General features: G+C 40.7%; 1 protein-coding gene across 3 annotated transcripts in view; it reads left to right on the top strand.

The window, feature by feature from the left end:
* Positions 1 to 15,514, top strand: part of DPY19L3 (dpy-19 like C-mannosyltransferase 3) — a 1,004,768-nt gene that overhangs the window by 893,978 nt on the left and 95,276 nt on the right. For all 3 annotated transcript variants that reach the window (XM_044081679.1, XM_044081680.1, XR_006366062.1), the window contains exon 16: positions 2,287 to 2,369. In XM_044081679.1, the coding sequence (XP_043937614.1) occupies positions 2,287 to 2,369 (83 nt within the window). The remainder of the gene's footprint in view (positions 1 to 2,286; positions 2,370 to 15,514) is intronic.

The following is a 15,514-nucleotide window of genomic DNA, read 5'->3' as shown; positions in this document are numbered from 1 at the left end:
TATTTTTTGCAGTAGAATGAATCAGATGAGGAAGCTCCTTGTCACACATTCCAAGATCATTAGTAGAAGTGGTAGGTTCTTTACAAAGTTGACTAGATCCAGAAAATGCCATAGGATAATAACATGCAACCGAAGCGTAAGTTGAGTGAGAAGCAGAATCTCCCATGGACATAGTACATACAGAATAAGGAAGCTCAGGAACCTCACGGGGAGGGGATATACTATCAGCTCCAACATCATAGTGGCATCCTGTACATTGAGAATGATTGATCAAAACAAAACTAGAGCTATATTGAGTCAAAAGTTCCACCAGTTTTATCAGTTCACATACGATGTTAGGGGAAATAGTATTGTAATTATAACAATCCAAAAACGTTCACAAAATGTGGTGTTAGATACTGCAGTTTCCTGCCCACATTCAAACAGCTTCGGTGAGGATATGGTCTGAATCCCAATCAGAATCACAAATAACTGGATTCGAGGAGCACCAGCTGTGAAAAAAAAAAAAAACAACCAATACCAATAAAACACAACTGACAGACCAGACAACACGAGTGGAACGAGTAAATACAAGATGTTCATCGTGTTTCACTGTTGTCCCAGTTAAGTCCTTTCGCTCTGTTTCTTTAGGACTTCTCAGAGCTGGAATATTGAATTAAATTAAGATTTAAATAACTAATTCAAAATGTCATATAATCCATTGTAACCAAGCAGAGTAACATAAATAAAATGAATATATAAGTATTTAATATAGTCAACTAAACAAACTAATTTTCCAAAAATATATAAATCCATAAATAACTTCAATATATGTTACAACAGTGAAAGATAATGTTAAAAATTGTTCATAATATAAAAACCATAGTATAATTTACCAGCATAAAGTTCTGATGACACTATTTAAAGAGATAAGTATGGGTGTTCACTTGCATTTATTCTCACCTGCCAAAGTAATTCACAATATTCTAATGTACATTCCCAAGAGCCTCTTCTAGGGTTCTGAATCAGTTGTTCAAGTACTGAAAAGAAAATGTTGTTAGTACTACAAACTAGTTTATGTCAGTAAAGAACATTAGATTCTGTGTTAATGTTAATGTCATAATAATGCTCTTGTAGTCTCTTTTTCAAATAACGTTCAGTTTTCCCAACATAGAAGGCAAAACGCGAATCGCAAAAGGCAATATAAACTACACTTTTGCTATTACAATCATGAGCTGTAAATATAAACTTTTAATTAACAGTACTTAGAAAGCATTCATTTCCTTCAAATATATATACATTGCACGCAGGCTCCACATTTTCTAGTACCTATCCTAGATAAATTTGTTTTTCCCATTTTAAAACATCTACCCTTCTCAAATCTTTCTTAACAGTGGCATACCTTGTAAAAGTGAAACGTGGCTTAGCAGCTAATTTTTCATAAAGATCTTTATCATGTGTTATGATATTCCAGTGTTTCTGTATTAATGGTTCTATCGATATCTGATTGCTGGATGAGGTCTTTGGTCTATTTTTTTTTTAACCTGGGGTTTTTATTTTTAATGGCCTTATGACCAGTACTCAGATACCAGCATACTGTCAAACTGTTTTGGGTGAGGAGAAGGAGCTGAAGTGTTTTCACAATGTTTTCAAGGTTTCCTACAGCACACGTGACCTTCCTTCCTAACCTCCCTAATCTGATGTTGCTATATAATTTTGCTATTCAGTCATTATCAAAATGACACTAAAGCTGAAAGTTTGATATTGTTTCTCTGTTTTGTGGCAAAAGGACATGGCCTGCTCTCCCATTAATATTCATAGTTTAACAATTAAGTGTGTATAGTTTCTTTACATTTCCAATTCAGAAATATTCTCCAGTTTCATTCTGAGCTGCATGCCATCTCCACTTTTGGCAGTCTAGTCTGCACATTCTTAACTGTGACAGATATTGAACAGATGCAATATAGTATGTTGTACAATATGTGTTTGTGTACTTCCAAAACAGCCAAGATTGTAACAAAATGTTTTATCTTCAGTGTTGCCTCCACAGTGACATAGGTGCTGTCACATGTCTTCATTCACTAATTTCATAAATTTCTGAACTCTGTTGTTCCCTTACTGTATATGTATTGCAGTCTTAACTAGGACCTGTTGTATTGTTTATGTCGGGAAACTGAGAACCCTTTTTTTTCTCTCTGCACTGCTAATATATTTAAATAGATGCAGTGTTTCATTCTGAAGTGATTCATTTAAAAAAAAACTAATGTGGATTTTTTCCTCTCTTGAATGCTTAAAAATAATGTCCAGTTGTATCCATTGGTAATGGAAGAACTTTCAGAACTGAGAGAATTTTATGACCCTGACACTGTAGATCTGATGAACTGGATCAGGTGAGTTGGTCTTTTATTTTAATGGTTTATTTCCTTTTCATATAGGTAAATGTTTGTCAAAGACTTGTGTTACAGTTCTGTCCATTGCCATGCTGCAAACTGCATTTCAGAATTGTAGCTGCACAGGTTATTACACCGTTTTGTGTTTTTTTTTTCACTTGGCAGTCTACTTTTTGTAATGCATGTACAAGGAGTAGTGTTGTATAATGGAGAACATTTGAACTTTTCAGTTTGTTACATTGGCATAGGAGCAGCATTTCATTTGTCAAATTGAAGCTTACTTGCTTGAAAGGTGTATTTTGTTACTCAGGTTCTATATTTTGCATGCCTGATACTGAAGATTGCAATGAAACATCACATCTTTTGAACTGCTTATTCAATTTAGTCTGTCCATGTACCTTAACTTAGCACAAGCTTGGTCCATCAGCATGTTATTGTCTAGTTCCTTTTCAGAATTAATGGAAACTGTTTTCATACATTCTTGACATCTCTAACTGTTGTTTATATTTATAACTTATAACACCCACAGAGAAGCTTGTATATGCATCCACTACTCTTGACAGTAACATGTATTTCATTTGTCAAGAGTTACTTGTTTTTTATTAGGTGCGTGAAACTTCTTTCTTTGTAGTACTGATGCAGCTGTGTATAATAGAATGGAGTTGTTTTCGCACTCACCACGTCTATCAAAAGCTGCATTACATCACTGTGGACTGGAACCGTATGTATTCTAAGCAGCTTGACCTTAAAATAGAGCAAAATCTGTTTTAATTTGAAAACAGTAACCCCCAAAGAGTGCTGAACCAGGACTGCTGTTCCTCTTTGTTTGGACTGTTCTAGATTTGAGAAACTTCTAACTTGCAGAGAAAGCAGAATCATGGCCAGTGCACTTTCCTCTTTATTTGTGACTAGAATTCTTATCAAAACTGGAAGCAATAAGGCATTTTACATGAAATATGGAGGGAAGAAAATAGCAACCGATTTTTCCAGACTCATTAAGCTCAAACTTTGGTAATCTGCCTGGGGGTGTGATCTGAAACTACTGAATGTCTGTAGAAAATTAGTTATCGTTAGTCTTCAGTATTTCCATGGATGTGTGGAATAAAGCTGATGTAGATGCCATTACAGTTATCCAGATGTCAGCTAACTGTTAAGATCTTTCATTGTTTATAATTTTTGCAGCCATAAACCTCATAGGTGTTTACTAGGCTAATGACCACAAGGTCCTTTTTAAGCTTAGCCGTGCATCCCAAATCTCTGACAAGTTCTGGTAAAGCAGGGGCTTGTGAGGTGAAAGATTTACAATCAGGGGCCAAATAGGTGGCAAACCAGGGGTGAATTTCATTTTCTCCATCCAATTGTCCCGGTTAGACTTGAATTTAAGGAGGAATTCTGCTTCACATGGATGGGGAGCCTGTTCTAGAGAAGGGGTAGTCTCTTGGATACATACCTGTCTGTCCAGCAGGTCCTGTTTATATCACAGGCAAGCTTTAAGTCTTTAGAACTGGCAATTCTGATGCTGTTTGTTTTGTGAATATGCAGGAGGTCCATCAGAATGGGGTCTGACAGCGCCTTGTATGACAGGCGTAGATCTCCCCTCACCAGAGTAGAGGGATAAGACCTTGAGGTGGTCTGCATAGGACATGTTACTTACCCCCATATTCTTTTAGTGAGGAACCTCTGCGGACATTCCAGTTGTTGGATAGGCCTGGTTAGGTACATACCAAAGGAGGCATTGTACTCATCGATAGGTCTGATGAATACCGAATACAGTGGAGCAATGACTTACTTGGACCTAGATGCCATACCTTTGCTTACAAGTTGCTCAGCATAGAATGATTTCCACACTACTGTAGACACGCGAAGGTCAAAAGCTAGATTACCGTGTGTGCGTGTGTGTGTGTGTGCATGTGCGTGCGTGTGTGTGCGTGTGCGTGCGTGTGTGCGTGTGTGTGTGCGTGTGTGTGTGCGTGTGTGTGTGTGTGTGTGTGTGTGTGTGTGTGTGTGTGTGTGTGTGTGTGTGTGTGCGTGTGCGTGTGCGTGCGTGTGTGTGTGTGTGTGTGTGTGTGTCCAAGTCCCTGACTATGGGTGAACTCTTAGGAGTGTGTTGTCAATATGATAGTTACCAGGGTGGATGATTTCCCAAGGGATACTTTATGCATTTCTTGGCATTTAGTTTTAGTCCATGGCTGTGACACTAGTTGTTTGTCTGTGTCAGCCCTTCCTGAAGAACATTTGTGTCAGTGGGTGATTCACTGACAGCTCCTAATTTGCAGTCATCTGAAGATGTAGTCAGCCAGTGGCCATTGATGTTGGCCTTGACTTCAGAGAAGTAAATGACAAAAAGGAGCAGTCCCAGGACTGATCCCTGTGGAACCCCACTTGTGACTAGCTTCTTTGTAGAGGTGGACTCCTCGACGGGTATTCATTTGGTGACATAAGGGTTTGTACCTAACCTCTTTTAAGTTTGTCAACAATGCTCGAGTGGGGTATTGTGTCAAATGCCTTGGCCAGGTCAAGGCACGCAGTGTGAAACATTTGCCCTCATCCATTGCTTTGGTGACCTTTTCAAAGAGGTTCACCAGGTTGAATAGGTATGACCTACCCTTGATGAAACCAAATCGGGTTGGGTCCAGTGTTTGTAGGTTTCCTATGCCATGATTGATCATTTCCATGATAATTCTTTCCATGGCTTTACATATAAGACTAGTGAGAGTTATCGATCTGTAGATGGCCCACCTTTGTGCAGAGGGATAACTGTAGCTGTTCTCCATTCAGGAGGCATGCAGCCTGTTTGGAGGAGACAGTTAATAGCAATTCCAGGGGATTCCAGAGGGCATTTTTCATTTTATTTGCAACACATCCTGAGATATTGTCTAGGCCCATTGATGCAGTGATGTTCATCGTGTTTCACTGCTGCAGTCATTACACTTGGGTTATCCTGCTGTCAGGCGGTCCAGCAGTCGGCCAGAGTTCCAAATTCTTGGTCCAGCATCGGTTGCTGTCGCTTCTTCCCTGACGTCAGTGCACCAGGTGTATGTAATATGCAGCCGACGCCATTTTCTTCAGTCTTTCTTGCCGCGCGGTGCCCAAAGCAAAAGTAGTTCGCAAGTGCCGGTCGGCCGACTCCTGAGATTTTCAATTCGAATTTCAGAACCAAAGTCTTCAATAAAGCTAAGTACCCCGTTGCGGAAACTTTTTCTTGCCTCAGACCGATGTCAGTAAAAGTTAATAATTGTATTTCTTGTGGGAAGCAAATACCTCATAAGGATTTTCATTCTTACTGTATTCCATGCCTAAGCCCAGACCATGACGTCACTAGTTGTTGGTTTTGTGCTAGATTTAGCAAACACACTATTAAACGTCGGTTTGACTTTGCTCGCCATTACTTTGGCCGAAGGTTCAATTATACCATGCCATCGGAACAACCGACGACCGGAATACACAAAAAATGCAAGGACAGGGATAAGGATACGCATCCGAGGCCCAAAACTGATGATGAAGCCTCTTCTAGGCCAGTCACCGGTTCTCAGTGAGGCACTTTCGCAGCCCCTGACACCTGCTACCTCGGAGCCACAGGCCGCCTCCGACTCCCACGTGGAGATGTCTAGGCCTCTGGAAACTGAAGGTATTGGGCCTACGGAAACTAACCCCTCAGATGGGTCCGGAGCCGCTGAGCAGGCGTTGGCTTCTGAGGGTGATTTCAGACCTTCACAACTTGCCATTAAATCTACAGCCAAGTCTAAAACTCCATTAAAGACAAAGAAGCAAGTACAGCATTCACCTGGACAGGCCTTCATGCCTAAAAAACAGATGCTTAAAATGGCCGAAGACTTAATTACTCTGATCAGGGGTTCCCATCCCCCTCCAGATAAAAGGCCTAGGCAGGATACAGACTATGATTCCTCTGACCAGGATTCCATTCCTTCTGATTCCTCTTTACCCCCTTATGAGGACTCTGATGCTGAAGAATCAATTCCTTCAGCCTCTCCTCCTGAGGATTACTCTTTTGGGGAAACTTTACATACCATGAGGGAGCATTTCCACTGGGAAGGCCAGGATTACTCATAATCCAAGAAAATGCTCAGAGACTTTCTTTTATTGCCTCAGCACAGGTCTCTTGCTATTCCGCCAGTGTTAGATATTGTGGATGATGTGTTCTCTGAATCCAGTTTAAACCCTGATTCTTTGCCCCCTGCTCCAGTCAAGCCAGACAGGTACTACAGAGTCCCTGACTCTCACAAATTTCTTTATAAAAACCCTGTTGCTGACCCAGAAACTATTTCCCAGGGTCCCAAAGGGGTAAAGGCTTCCACAGCTAAAAATCCAGTTCCCTCTGACAGGGACTCTAGAGCATTAGACAGATGGGGGAGGAAAGTTTACACTTCTGCAACTTTAGCAGTGAGGGCTTTAAATTGCCAATTTCACATGCTTAAATACCAACAATATTTAATGTCTCTGTTAAAACAGAAAATGCATACAAGTTCAGAACATCCTGACTATAAGGAAATGCAGGATTTATTGCATGCAGCTGAACAAGTGGAAAAACATACTCTGCAATGTGGTTTTGATTCATTAGAGGCTTCTTGTAGAGCAGCAGTTACAGGATCTGTGATACGAAGGCATGCTTGGTTAAAAGAACAAGGTTTACCTGATCATGTTAAAGCAAAATTATTAGATGCTCCTTTACAGCATGATATTTTATTTGGTGTTAAGGCAGAAGAGGTATTAAAGAAAATGGATGATAAGGCAAAATCTATGCAAACAGTGAAGGATTTCTTACAAGTACAGCCACCTCGATTTAGCAGAAATTGGCCCTCCAAAAATTGGTCCTTTCCAGTGTCAGACAGACCACAAAGAGGCAGATACAGACGCCCAAGAGGCAGATCACAGCCCCAAGGCTCTTACAGACCACGACAGTGGGGTGCTTCAACCCCAAAAGGAGGGGAAGACAAGTCACAACCTTATAGGAAACAGTCCCAATGATTTCCCCCTTCAAATGCCAAGCACTTACCTTTTGGAAGCTCCCTTAGGGGGGAAAACTAGCACTTTATTCACAAAATTGGCATATAATCACCCAAGACAAATGGGTTCTGAATATTGTGTCTCAAGGTTACAGGTTCCACTTTCACACTCTACCAAGGCTAAAAGGAATGCCAGACCTGCCACCAAATCAATGGGCAGAGGCACAAAAACAAATTACAGCATTCATGGACATGAGAGCTATTCAAAAAGTACCACAACAGGAACAAGGACAAGGATTTTACTCAAGACTTTTCCTGGTCCCCAGAAAGGACAAAGCCTGGAGACCCATACTGGACCTTTCAACTCTAAATACTTACCTGGATGTTCCGAAATTCAAAATGTTGACTCTTCAGCAGCTTCTTCCCATGCTGGGCAAGAAGGCTTGGCTTGTAACTTTGGACCTCAAAGAGGCATACCTGCATGTCCCTATCAGACAAAATTGCAGAAGATACCTCAGATTCATAGCTGGTTCAATGCATTACCAATTCTCTGCACTGCCCTTTGACTTATCTACTGTGCCCAGGATCTTCACAAAATGCCTGGCACCAGTAATTGCATTTTGCAGACAAAAAGGAATTCAAATATATCCATACTTGGACGACTGCCTTATTCAAGCAGTGAGCAAGGACATTCTTCTAAAGCATCTGGCGTTTGTAAAAAGATTGCTAATTTACCTAGGGTACACAGTAAACGAAAAGAAGTCAAAACTAGTGCCCTCACAAGAGATAATATTCCTGGGTGCCAGCTTAAATACAACGGCCCAGATGGCTTATCTCATGCCAGACAAGCAAATACAACTGACTCAGTACTTTCAATTGATGGCAACAAAAACCCAACTCCCTGGAAGAAAAATTCTGCAGGCCTTGGGATTCTTGGCATCCTGCATACTACGAATACCATATGCCAGACTGCATATGAGGAAATTACAATGGTACCTAAAAAGTGTTTGGACTCAACACTGTCACAGTTTGGAAGCAGTAATACCACTTATTCCCTGCCTACAACAGGAGTTTCGATGGTGGGCACAGGCATGTTACCTCAACAAGGGACAGCCTTTTTCACTACCCACAGCCAGGCAGACACTAACAACAGATGCTTCGGATTACGCCTGGGGAACACACATGGCAGGAAAATGTATTCAGGGCAAATGGGCCGCAGACCAAATGAATCTTCACATCAATCAAAAAGAGATGCAAGCAATACAAAATGCCCTAACAGCTTTCAAGGACCTTCTACATCCAGGACAACTATTACTAAAGACAGACAACACCACAGTCATGTGGTACATAAACAAGCAAGGGGGCACTCATTCTTATCCCATCTGCAGACAAGCCATGACCTTGTGGAACACAGCTCTAACCTATCAAGTTCATCTGCATGCACAATTTCTGCCAGGAAAGAAAAAATACTCTGGCAGATGACTTAAGAAGAAACATCATGGATCCTCGCGAGTGGAAATTAAATCCACAAGTATTCAGCATGATAACACAAAAATGGGGGAGCCCAGACATAGATCTTTTTGCCTCCCCAATGAATTGCCAACTACAGAATTTCTGCACAAGGACTTGCCACACACAAGCATGGAAAGTGGATGCTCTTTCGTTCAGCTGGAAAGGCCTAAAAGTTTATGCCTTCCCACCACTGCATCTCCTTTCAAAGGTACTCCTAAAAGCCAGACAAGAAAAGCCAAAAATGATCCTGATTGCCCCAGACTGGCCACGCCAGCACTGGTACCCAATCTTAAACTTAGCTCAAGGCCCTCCATGGATTTTACCTCAAATTCCACATCTTCTGACTCAACAAAACAATCAGATCCTGCACAGTCAGCTCAAAACCTTAAACCTGGCTGCATGGCGGATTCCTTAGTCAAGCAGACAACACCTCTCTCTAAAGCTGTTATGGATGTCATTTTGGAGGCCAGGAGGCCTAGCACCAGGAAATCCTACTCAGAAAAATGGAAGAGATTCTGTGCCTGGAATCAGGCTCAAAGCTTTGACCCTCTTGTCTCAAATATTCCTCAGATATTACAATACTTAACTGAGATGCTGGACAAAGGCCTATCCTTTTCATCCATTAAGAGCCACGCCTCTGCCATCTCGGCTCATTACAACACAGATCGTCCTATTTTCTCTCATCCATTGCTAAAAACAGTACCTCAGAGGGGCTAAAAACATAAGACCGCCCCGGAGAGCACCAACACCAACTTGGGACCTCAATTTTGTCTTGGAAAAACTAACTGTACCTCCTTTTGAGCCAGCCAGTTCAGTAGAATTAAAATATGTGTCATGGAAAACTGCTCTGCTTCTGGCAATAACCTCAGCACGAAGAGTCTCAGAGTTACAGGCACTAATGGCAGTGGAGCCTTTCATCATTTTTCACCAAGACAAGGTTTCTTTAAGAACAAACCCTTCATTTATGCCAAAGGTGGTCTCCAGTGTGGCTCTTAACCAAACTATCCACTTGCCAACTTTTTATCCAAATCCCCAGAATAAAGGAGAGAGGCTTCTGCATTCATTGGACATACACAGACAGCTACATTTCTACTTGGACAAAACAAAAGCTTTCAGGAAAACTGAGCAATTGTGTGTAGCATATGCTGCAGGATCACAGGGAAAGGCTATTTCAAAGCAGACCATTTCAAAGTGGATAGGACACCGTATTAATTTCTGCTACACACAGCATGGGAAAACTGTACTTAGCAACAATAGGCCACATTCCACCAGGGCAACAGCCACTTCAACTGCCTACCTTAGAGGAGTACCTACCAAAGATATCCTGGAAGCTGCAACTTGGAGTTCAGTGCACACATTTACCAAACATTATCACTTGCCTCTTTATTCTAAATCCAGAGCTGGCTTTGCTACTGCAGTGCTGCAGGGCCTCATAGCCACCCCAAATCCTCTATAGAACCAGCCACCCTACCTCAGCTTTGGGATTCAACCCAAGTGTAATGACTGCAGCAGTGAAACACAATGAACATAGTACAGTTTTGTACCTACCATAAATGTAAATGTTCGAGTGTATTCACTGCTGCAGTCCAGGTTACCCTTCCTCCATCCCCTCTTTCTTTGCTGGGAGTTATCTATACCTTTCTACCCTATACTACCTATGTGGTGTATTTGCTGGTAACTGAAGGTTTTGGTTTTACCTTTTATGTATGTTTTATTAGCAATATGTATTGCCTACCTATTTGGGGGCACCTGACATCTGGGGCAAGAAAAACTGAAGAAAATGGCGTCGGCTGCATCTTATGTACCCCTGGCGCACTGACATCAGGGAAGAAGCGACAGCAACCGACGCCGGACCAAGACTTTGGAACTCTGGCTGACTGCGGGACCGCATGACGGCAGGATAACCCAAGTGTAATGACTGCAGCAGTGAATACACTCTAACATCTACATTTATGGTAAGTACAAAACTGTACTTTCTTAGCCTTAGTGAGAGCATTAAAGACCTGTTCCTAAGTGATAGCAGGGGAGTTATGTTTGATGGTATTAACTATGGGAAGGTTGATGGGGGAGAGGGGTAAAGTTAGAGCTGAATTTGTTAGCCGAAAGGTTTGCTGCATCTTCTGTTTCAGTATAGGTGGCTGCATTTACAATGAACTCTGCACACAATTGTGTATTGTCTTTAAGGTTGTGGACATAGCTAAAGAATACCTTGTGGATGTCCTTGGCCTGGTAGGCCAAATTTACCGCAGATTTGGCTTTGGTAGACTTTATTTTTCCTCTGAGTTTTTGTTTAGTTTGATGAAAGTGCTTTCTTCCTGCTGGGTGCTGCACCTCCTAATTTTTGCCATATTTTTCTTCCTTCTTTTATACAGTCTATTGGTTTGATTCCACCAAGGTGGCTTGTTTTTTTGAGTTAGTTCTGTAATTCTTCCTGGTGGGTACAGCTGTCTGTATGCAGCTATTAACATGCTTGTATAGGGTTTCTCTGAACAGTTCTAAATAGGCAGCAGTGTTCTCAGGGTTTATGGGGGCTTGAAAGTTTGCCTGGTTATTTTTTTTTCTGTTCTTTTTGCCTGTTTTCTAATAAATAATATGTTTTGTTTGTTCAGTTATGAAAGATTGTAGGTCACATTTTGTTTATAACCTCACAGCATTGGTGTGACTGTTGGCATCAGCCCTCTTTGGAGATGGCTATAAACTACAATACTTTAATATATTAATTGGCTTATTAGAAGGCCCTGCAGTAGCAGATACCCTGAAGCCAGATTTGTCTGGCTGTTGGCAGCATGTATGTGATAGTGAGTGTGTGTGTGTGTGTGTGTGTGTGTGTGTGTGTGTGGGTGTGTGTGTCTTGGAAAGCACCGGGCTCATGTCGAGTGGAGGATGCCCTTTGGAGAATGTTCTTATAATCCTGTTCTGTAGCTGTACAGTAGCTGTACAGTATAAAGTTTGTTTATAGGTAAGTATTAGGCTAGCTACTCTTGCAAGCCATTAAAGCCTAACTTATGTCAATTTTTGTGCTCAAAGTAACCAATCACATTTGATTATAGCTTGGTCTTACCCATCCCATGCTTCATAATTATATATTGCCCCTAATAAGAATAACTGAGACCATACCATTGCCAATTTGAGGAGACTCATGTATGGGGTAAAGCACTTAGAAACTGCCTCTGTCAATTAGTAGTATAGAAGGCAGTCCTGGGTAAGTTTTTGGTTTCCCATCCATAAATCTAATTGAAAATGGGCAGGGATGAGCTTTGTTTTATGTGGATGAGGAGTCTGTTCCACAGTATTGGTATCCTCTGTGAAATGTACCTATCCGTTCAAACTGTTCTGTTCATGATGCTGAAGAGGTTTCGATCCCTAGACAGTCAAGTATTTGTGATGCCATTTGGTTGAGGAAGGTGGTGAATACTCAAGGCAGTAGTTTGCCATATGCTGATAAAGTTAGATAATGAGTACCATATGTTCTTAAGGCCAGTCAACTCTTGCATATTTATTTTTGTTGCTGGTAGTTCATTGAATTAATATTCATTAATATTACTAAATTGTATAAAAATATTTATATGGACATGTTTGTCAAAACACTTTTGTACATGCTCGTCAAAATACTTTTATAATGCTTTTTACATGTTCATGTTTGATAGCACTTGTGTAAACTAGTGCTTTTTTACATGTTTATGTTTATTAACACTTGTGTAAGCTTTTAGAAACTTTAGTAACTGTGGAGTTTTATTTATTTATTTTTTGGGGGCGGCCATGGTGGTGCAGTGGTTAGCGTTGCCGCCTCACAGCAAGAGGTTCTCCGGTTCGATTCTCAGCTGGGGTGCTTTCTGTGTGGAGTCTGTATGTCCTCCCTGTGGGCGCGTGGGTTTTCTCGGGGTGCTCCGGTTTCCTCCCACATCCCAAAGACATGCAGTAGGTGAATTGGTCCCTCTAAATTGGCCCTAGGTGTGAGTGTGTGCATGTGTGTGCCTTCTGTGGAAAGTTGGGCACTGGGCTGGCACCTCGATACTGTAAAACTCCACTGCCAATCATGAGCGGAAAGATGATCCGCTGTGGTGACCCCTAACCGGGAAAAGCCGAAAGAAGAAGTAACTGTGGAGTTTTTTCTTCCCGGGCCTCCGCTGAAAACTGGTCTGCTTAGATCCAGTCAGACTTTTCCAGTAAACAAATGGAAATAAATAAATAGTGCAGATCATGAGACTATAGCCCTTTTACAACACTTTTAAATTGATGTCAGCACTGGGATAGTTTAGGGCCTGTACCCGTGCACCTCACACCATTGCTCTGGGTATATTGTGCAATATCTAAAAGACTTTGTGAAAAAGGCATTTCATTCAACAAATTTAGCTGAAAACTGATGTTGCCAAAAAGATCATTACCAAAAGTTTGACTTTCCCCATACTAACCAACTTTAAATGAATGCTGATGAGCTGGGTTTAAAGACCCTCTGTTTCTAAAGTATAGCCAGACAGTCCGCTTAAGCTGTGCTAATGAAGTCATAAGAAGGCCAAAACATGCATGTCCCCAGCTAGTTGGGTTTGGCATTAATGCCCTGAATGTGTCCACAAAGACTTAAAAAGAAAAAGTCATGGACATTCAAAAGTCATATAGCTGAAACACTTGATGCCCTTAAGGGGTCATTTGCATATATCCCATGGATCTATATTACATGGGTTAAAGTATCACACAGTAACTTTAAATTAGCAAGGTTTTTCTTGTAGTTTTTTTCAGTAAATAGTATGTAAATTAAACACAAAATGATGATACCAGGGAATAAATGCTCCTTACCAATGAGCCAGCAACAAAGTCTAAGTGGTAAAGGAGCAAACCAAGGCTAAAAATGCTCAAAAGCATATAAATTCCTTATACACAAATATCGAAGACAGGAACAGTCCAAACAATAGTAAAAAATTCAATTTATTCGTGCACTGGTAAGCGCTTTCACCCCTTCGGGCTTCCTCAGACCAATAAATCTTAAAAAACAGTTCTACTTTTATAGTATATCAGTTAGACAGCTGATTGATCAAACGTGACTGATCCATTCAATCCTATTAAAGTAGTATTCTCATTAAAAGGATCTGACACCAAAAAGCTATGTTATAGGCTAACTGCTATCAAATATACAATCTACTAATAATTTAAAAGACATATGATACATTAACTAAGCAGTTTAAAAACAAACTGACCATAACAGAATGTGTTAAACCTGAATAAAATCCAAATAACATACAATGGAACTGTGCCCTTTCTAAACATAGTGTTACAAAACAAATACTCTATAAAAAATGTTCTATAATAAGGGGAATGTGATGCATACAAAGGTAAGCTGCACACATTAAATCTCATACATCAACTATATGTAACAACATAAGGGCATTACTCAAATAGCTACTTGGCTATAAGTCTACATGCTTTTAATATAGATTTCAGGGGCACCTTATCATTCATGTCAGGGGTCTTGTTGGCACTAAGTCTAATGATCCACTTAAGCTCACATCTTTCAGTGAAGTTTCTGAGATCCTCTCCTTGACTACTGGGACTAATAGTCAGGCGTCAAAGATTTAACAAAATCTCATATCATACACTGGGCAACTGCAGAACACTGTCCAGGACATCTACAAATCCACTTAGCTTGCCGCTGAGCATCACTCAGTCAATCCCTGGTGTAGTTAATCTGCTTGCAGATAAGTTCATCTCCACTGTCTCCATTTTGTTGCCATATGGGTCCAGATAACATACTGGGCTGTTTCCTGATCCGTATGAAGCAACCCCTATAAAACATCCCGTTTAACTATTCAACATCAGCCTCTCTACTGGATATGTTCCAGGCGTCTGGAGAATAGCTGTCATAGTTTCCCAGTTAATCTCATTAATATAACTTACAAGGTGATGACGTGTCATAATTAGCCCCAAAGAAAGTGTCATAGGAAACCTGCAAACCCTAGAGTCTTATCAGTTTTGTTCTGTAAAGGTAGATCATGTGTATTAAACTCATCTGGCTTTTTTGAAAGAGTCACATAAACACTACACAAGGGTAACTGTGTGTTCACGGCTTACCTGCCAGTGGCCACCATACCCAGCTCTTCATTGACATTATAAATGTTAACTGTCTCCATCTCTCTCGCTCTCTCTCTCTCCTACAAATAGCTAGCCATCCTACTAGGGACCCCCATATCCTGGATCTCGTCCTTACAAATATGGCTGCTACTTGCACGTGTCATCATGCCTTGTTAAATTGGACAACAATATAGTGACATTTTCCTTTAAAACTGGTGGTACTTCCCCTGTAAATAGCTCTGTGTTGAAGGACTTCTCAAAAGAAAATCTTCTACAGTTACATAATGACTTAAAATCTGCTTTAATCCTCCTCTGAAGGATGCCATTGCTAAAGCTGCTACCTATGTCCCTGACTTCAGCTCCAGTGTAAATAGTTGTATTAAGGCAGTCCCTATCCACAACAAATATAATGAGAAGTTTAAAAACAACCTCCTGTGATGGAATACTCATATTAATAAATTATATTACAAAAGAAAGCAACTGCTTAATGTGTATAAGAGGTCTCATCCTACTTACCATAACAGCACACTTAAGCAAATTAACAAAGAGCTTTAGAGAGCCATTAGGAAGCTCAAAGCTGAGTATAAACTTAAAATAGCTATTAAA

The sequence above is a fragment of the Protopterus annectens genome, chromosome 8.part1 (genome assembly GCF_019279795.1).
Source record: "Protopterus annectens isolate FY-2018-M chromosome 8.part1, PAN1.0, whole genome shotgun sequence".
In the NCBI taxonomy this organism is placed as follows: Eukaryota; Metazoa; Chordata; order Ceratodontiformes; family Protopteridae; genus Protopterus; species Protopterus annectens.
The sequence above is the reverse complement of the archived record's forward strand: the minus strand, read 5'-3'. Positions and strand labels throughout refer to the sequence as shown.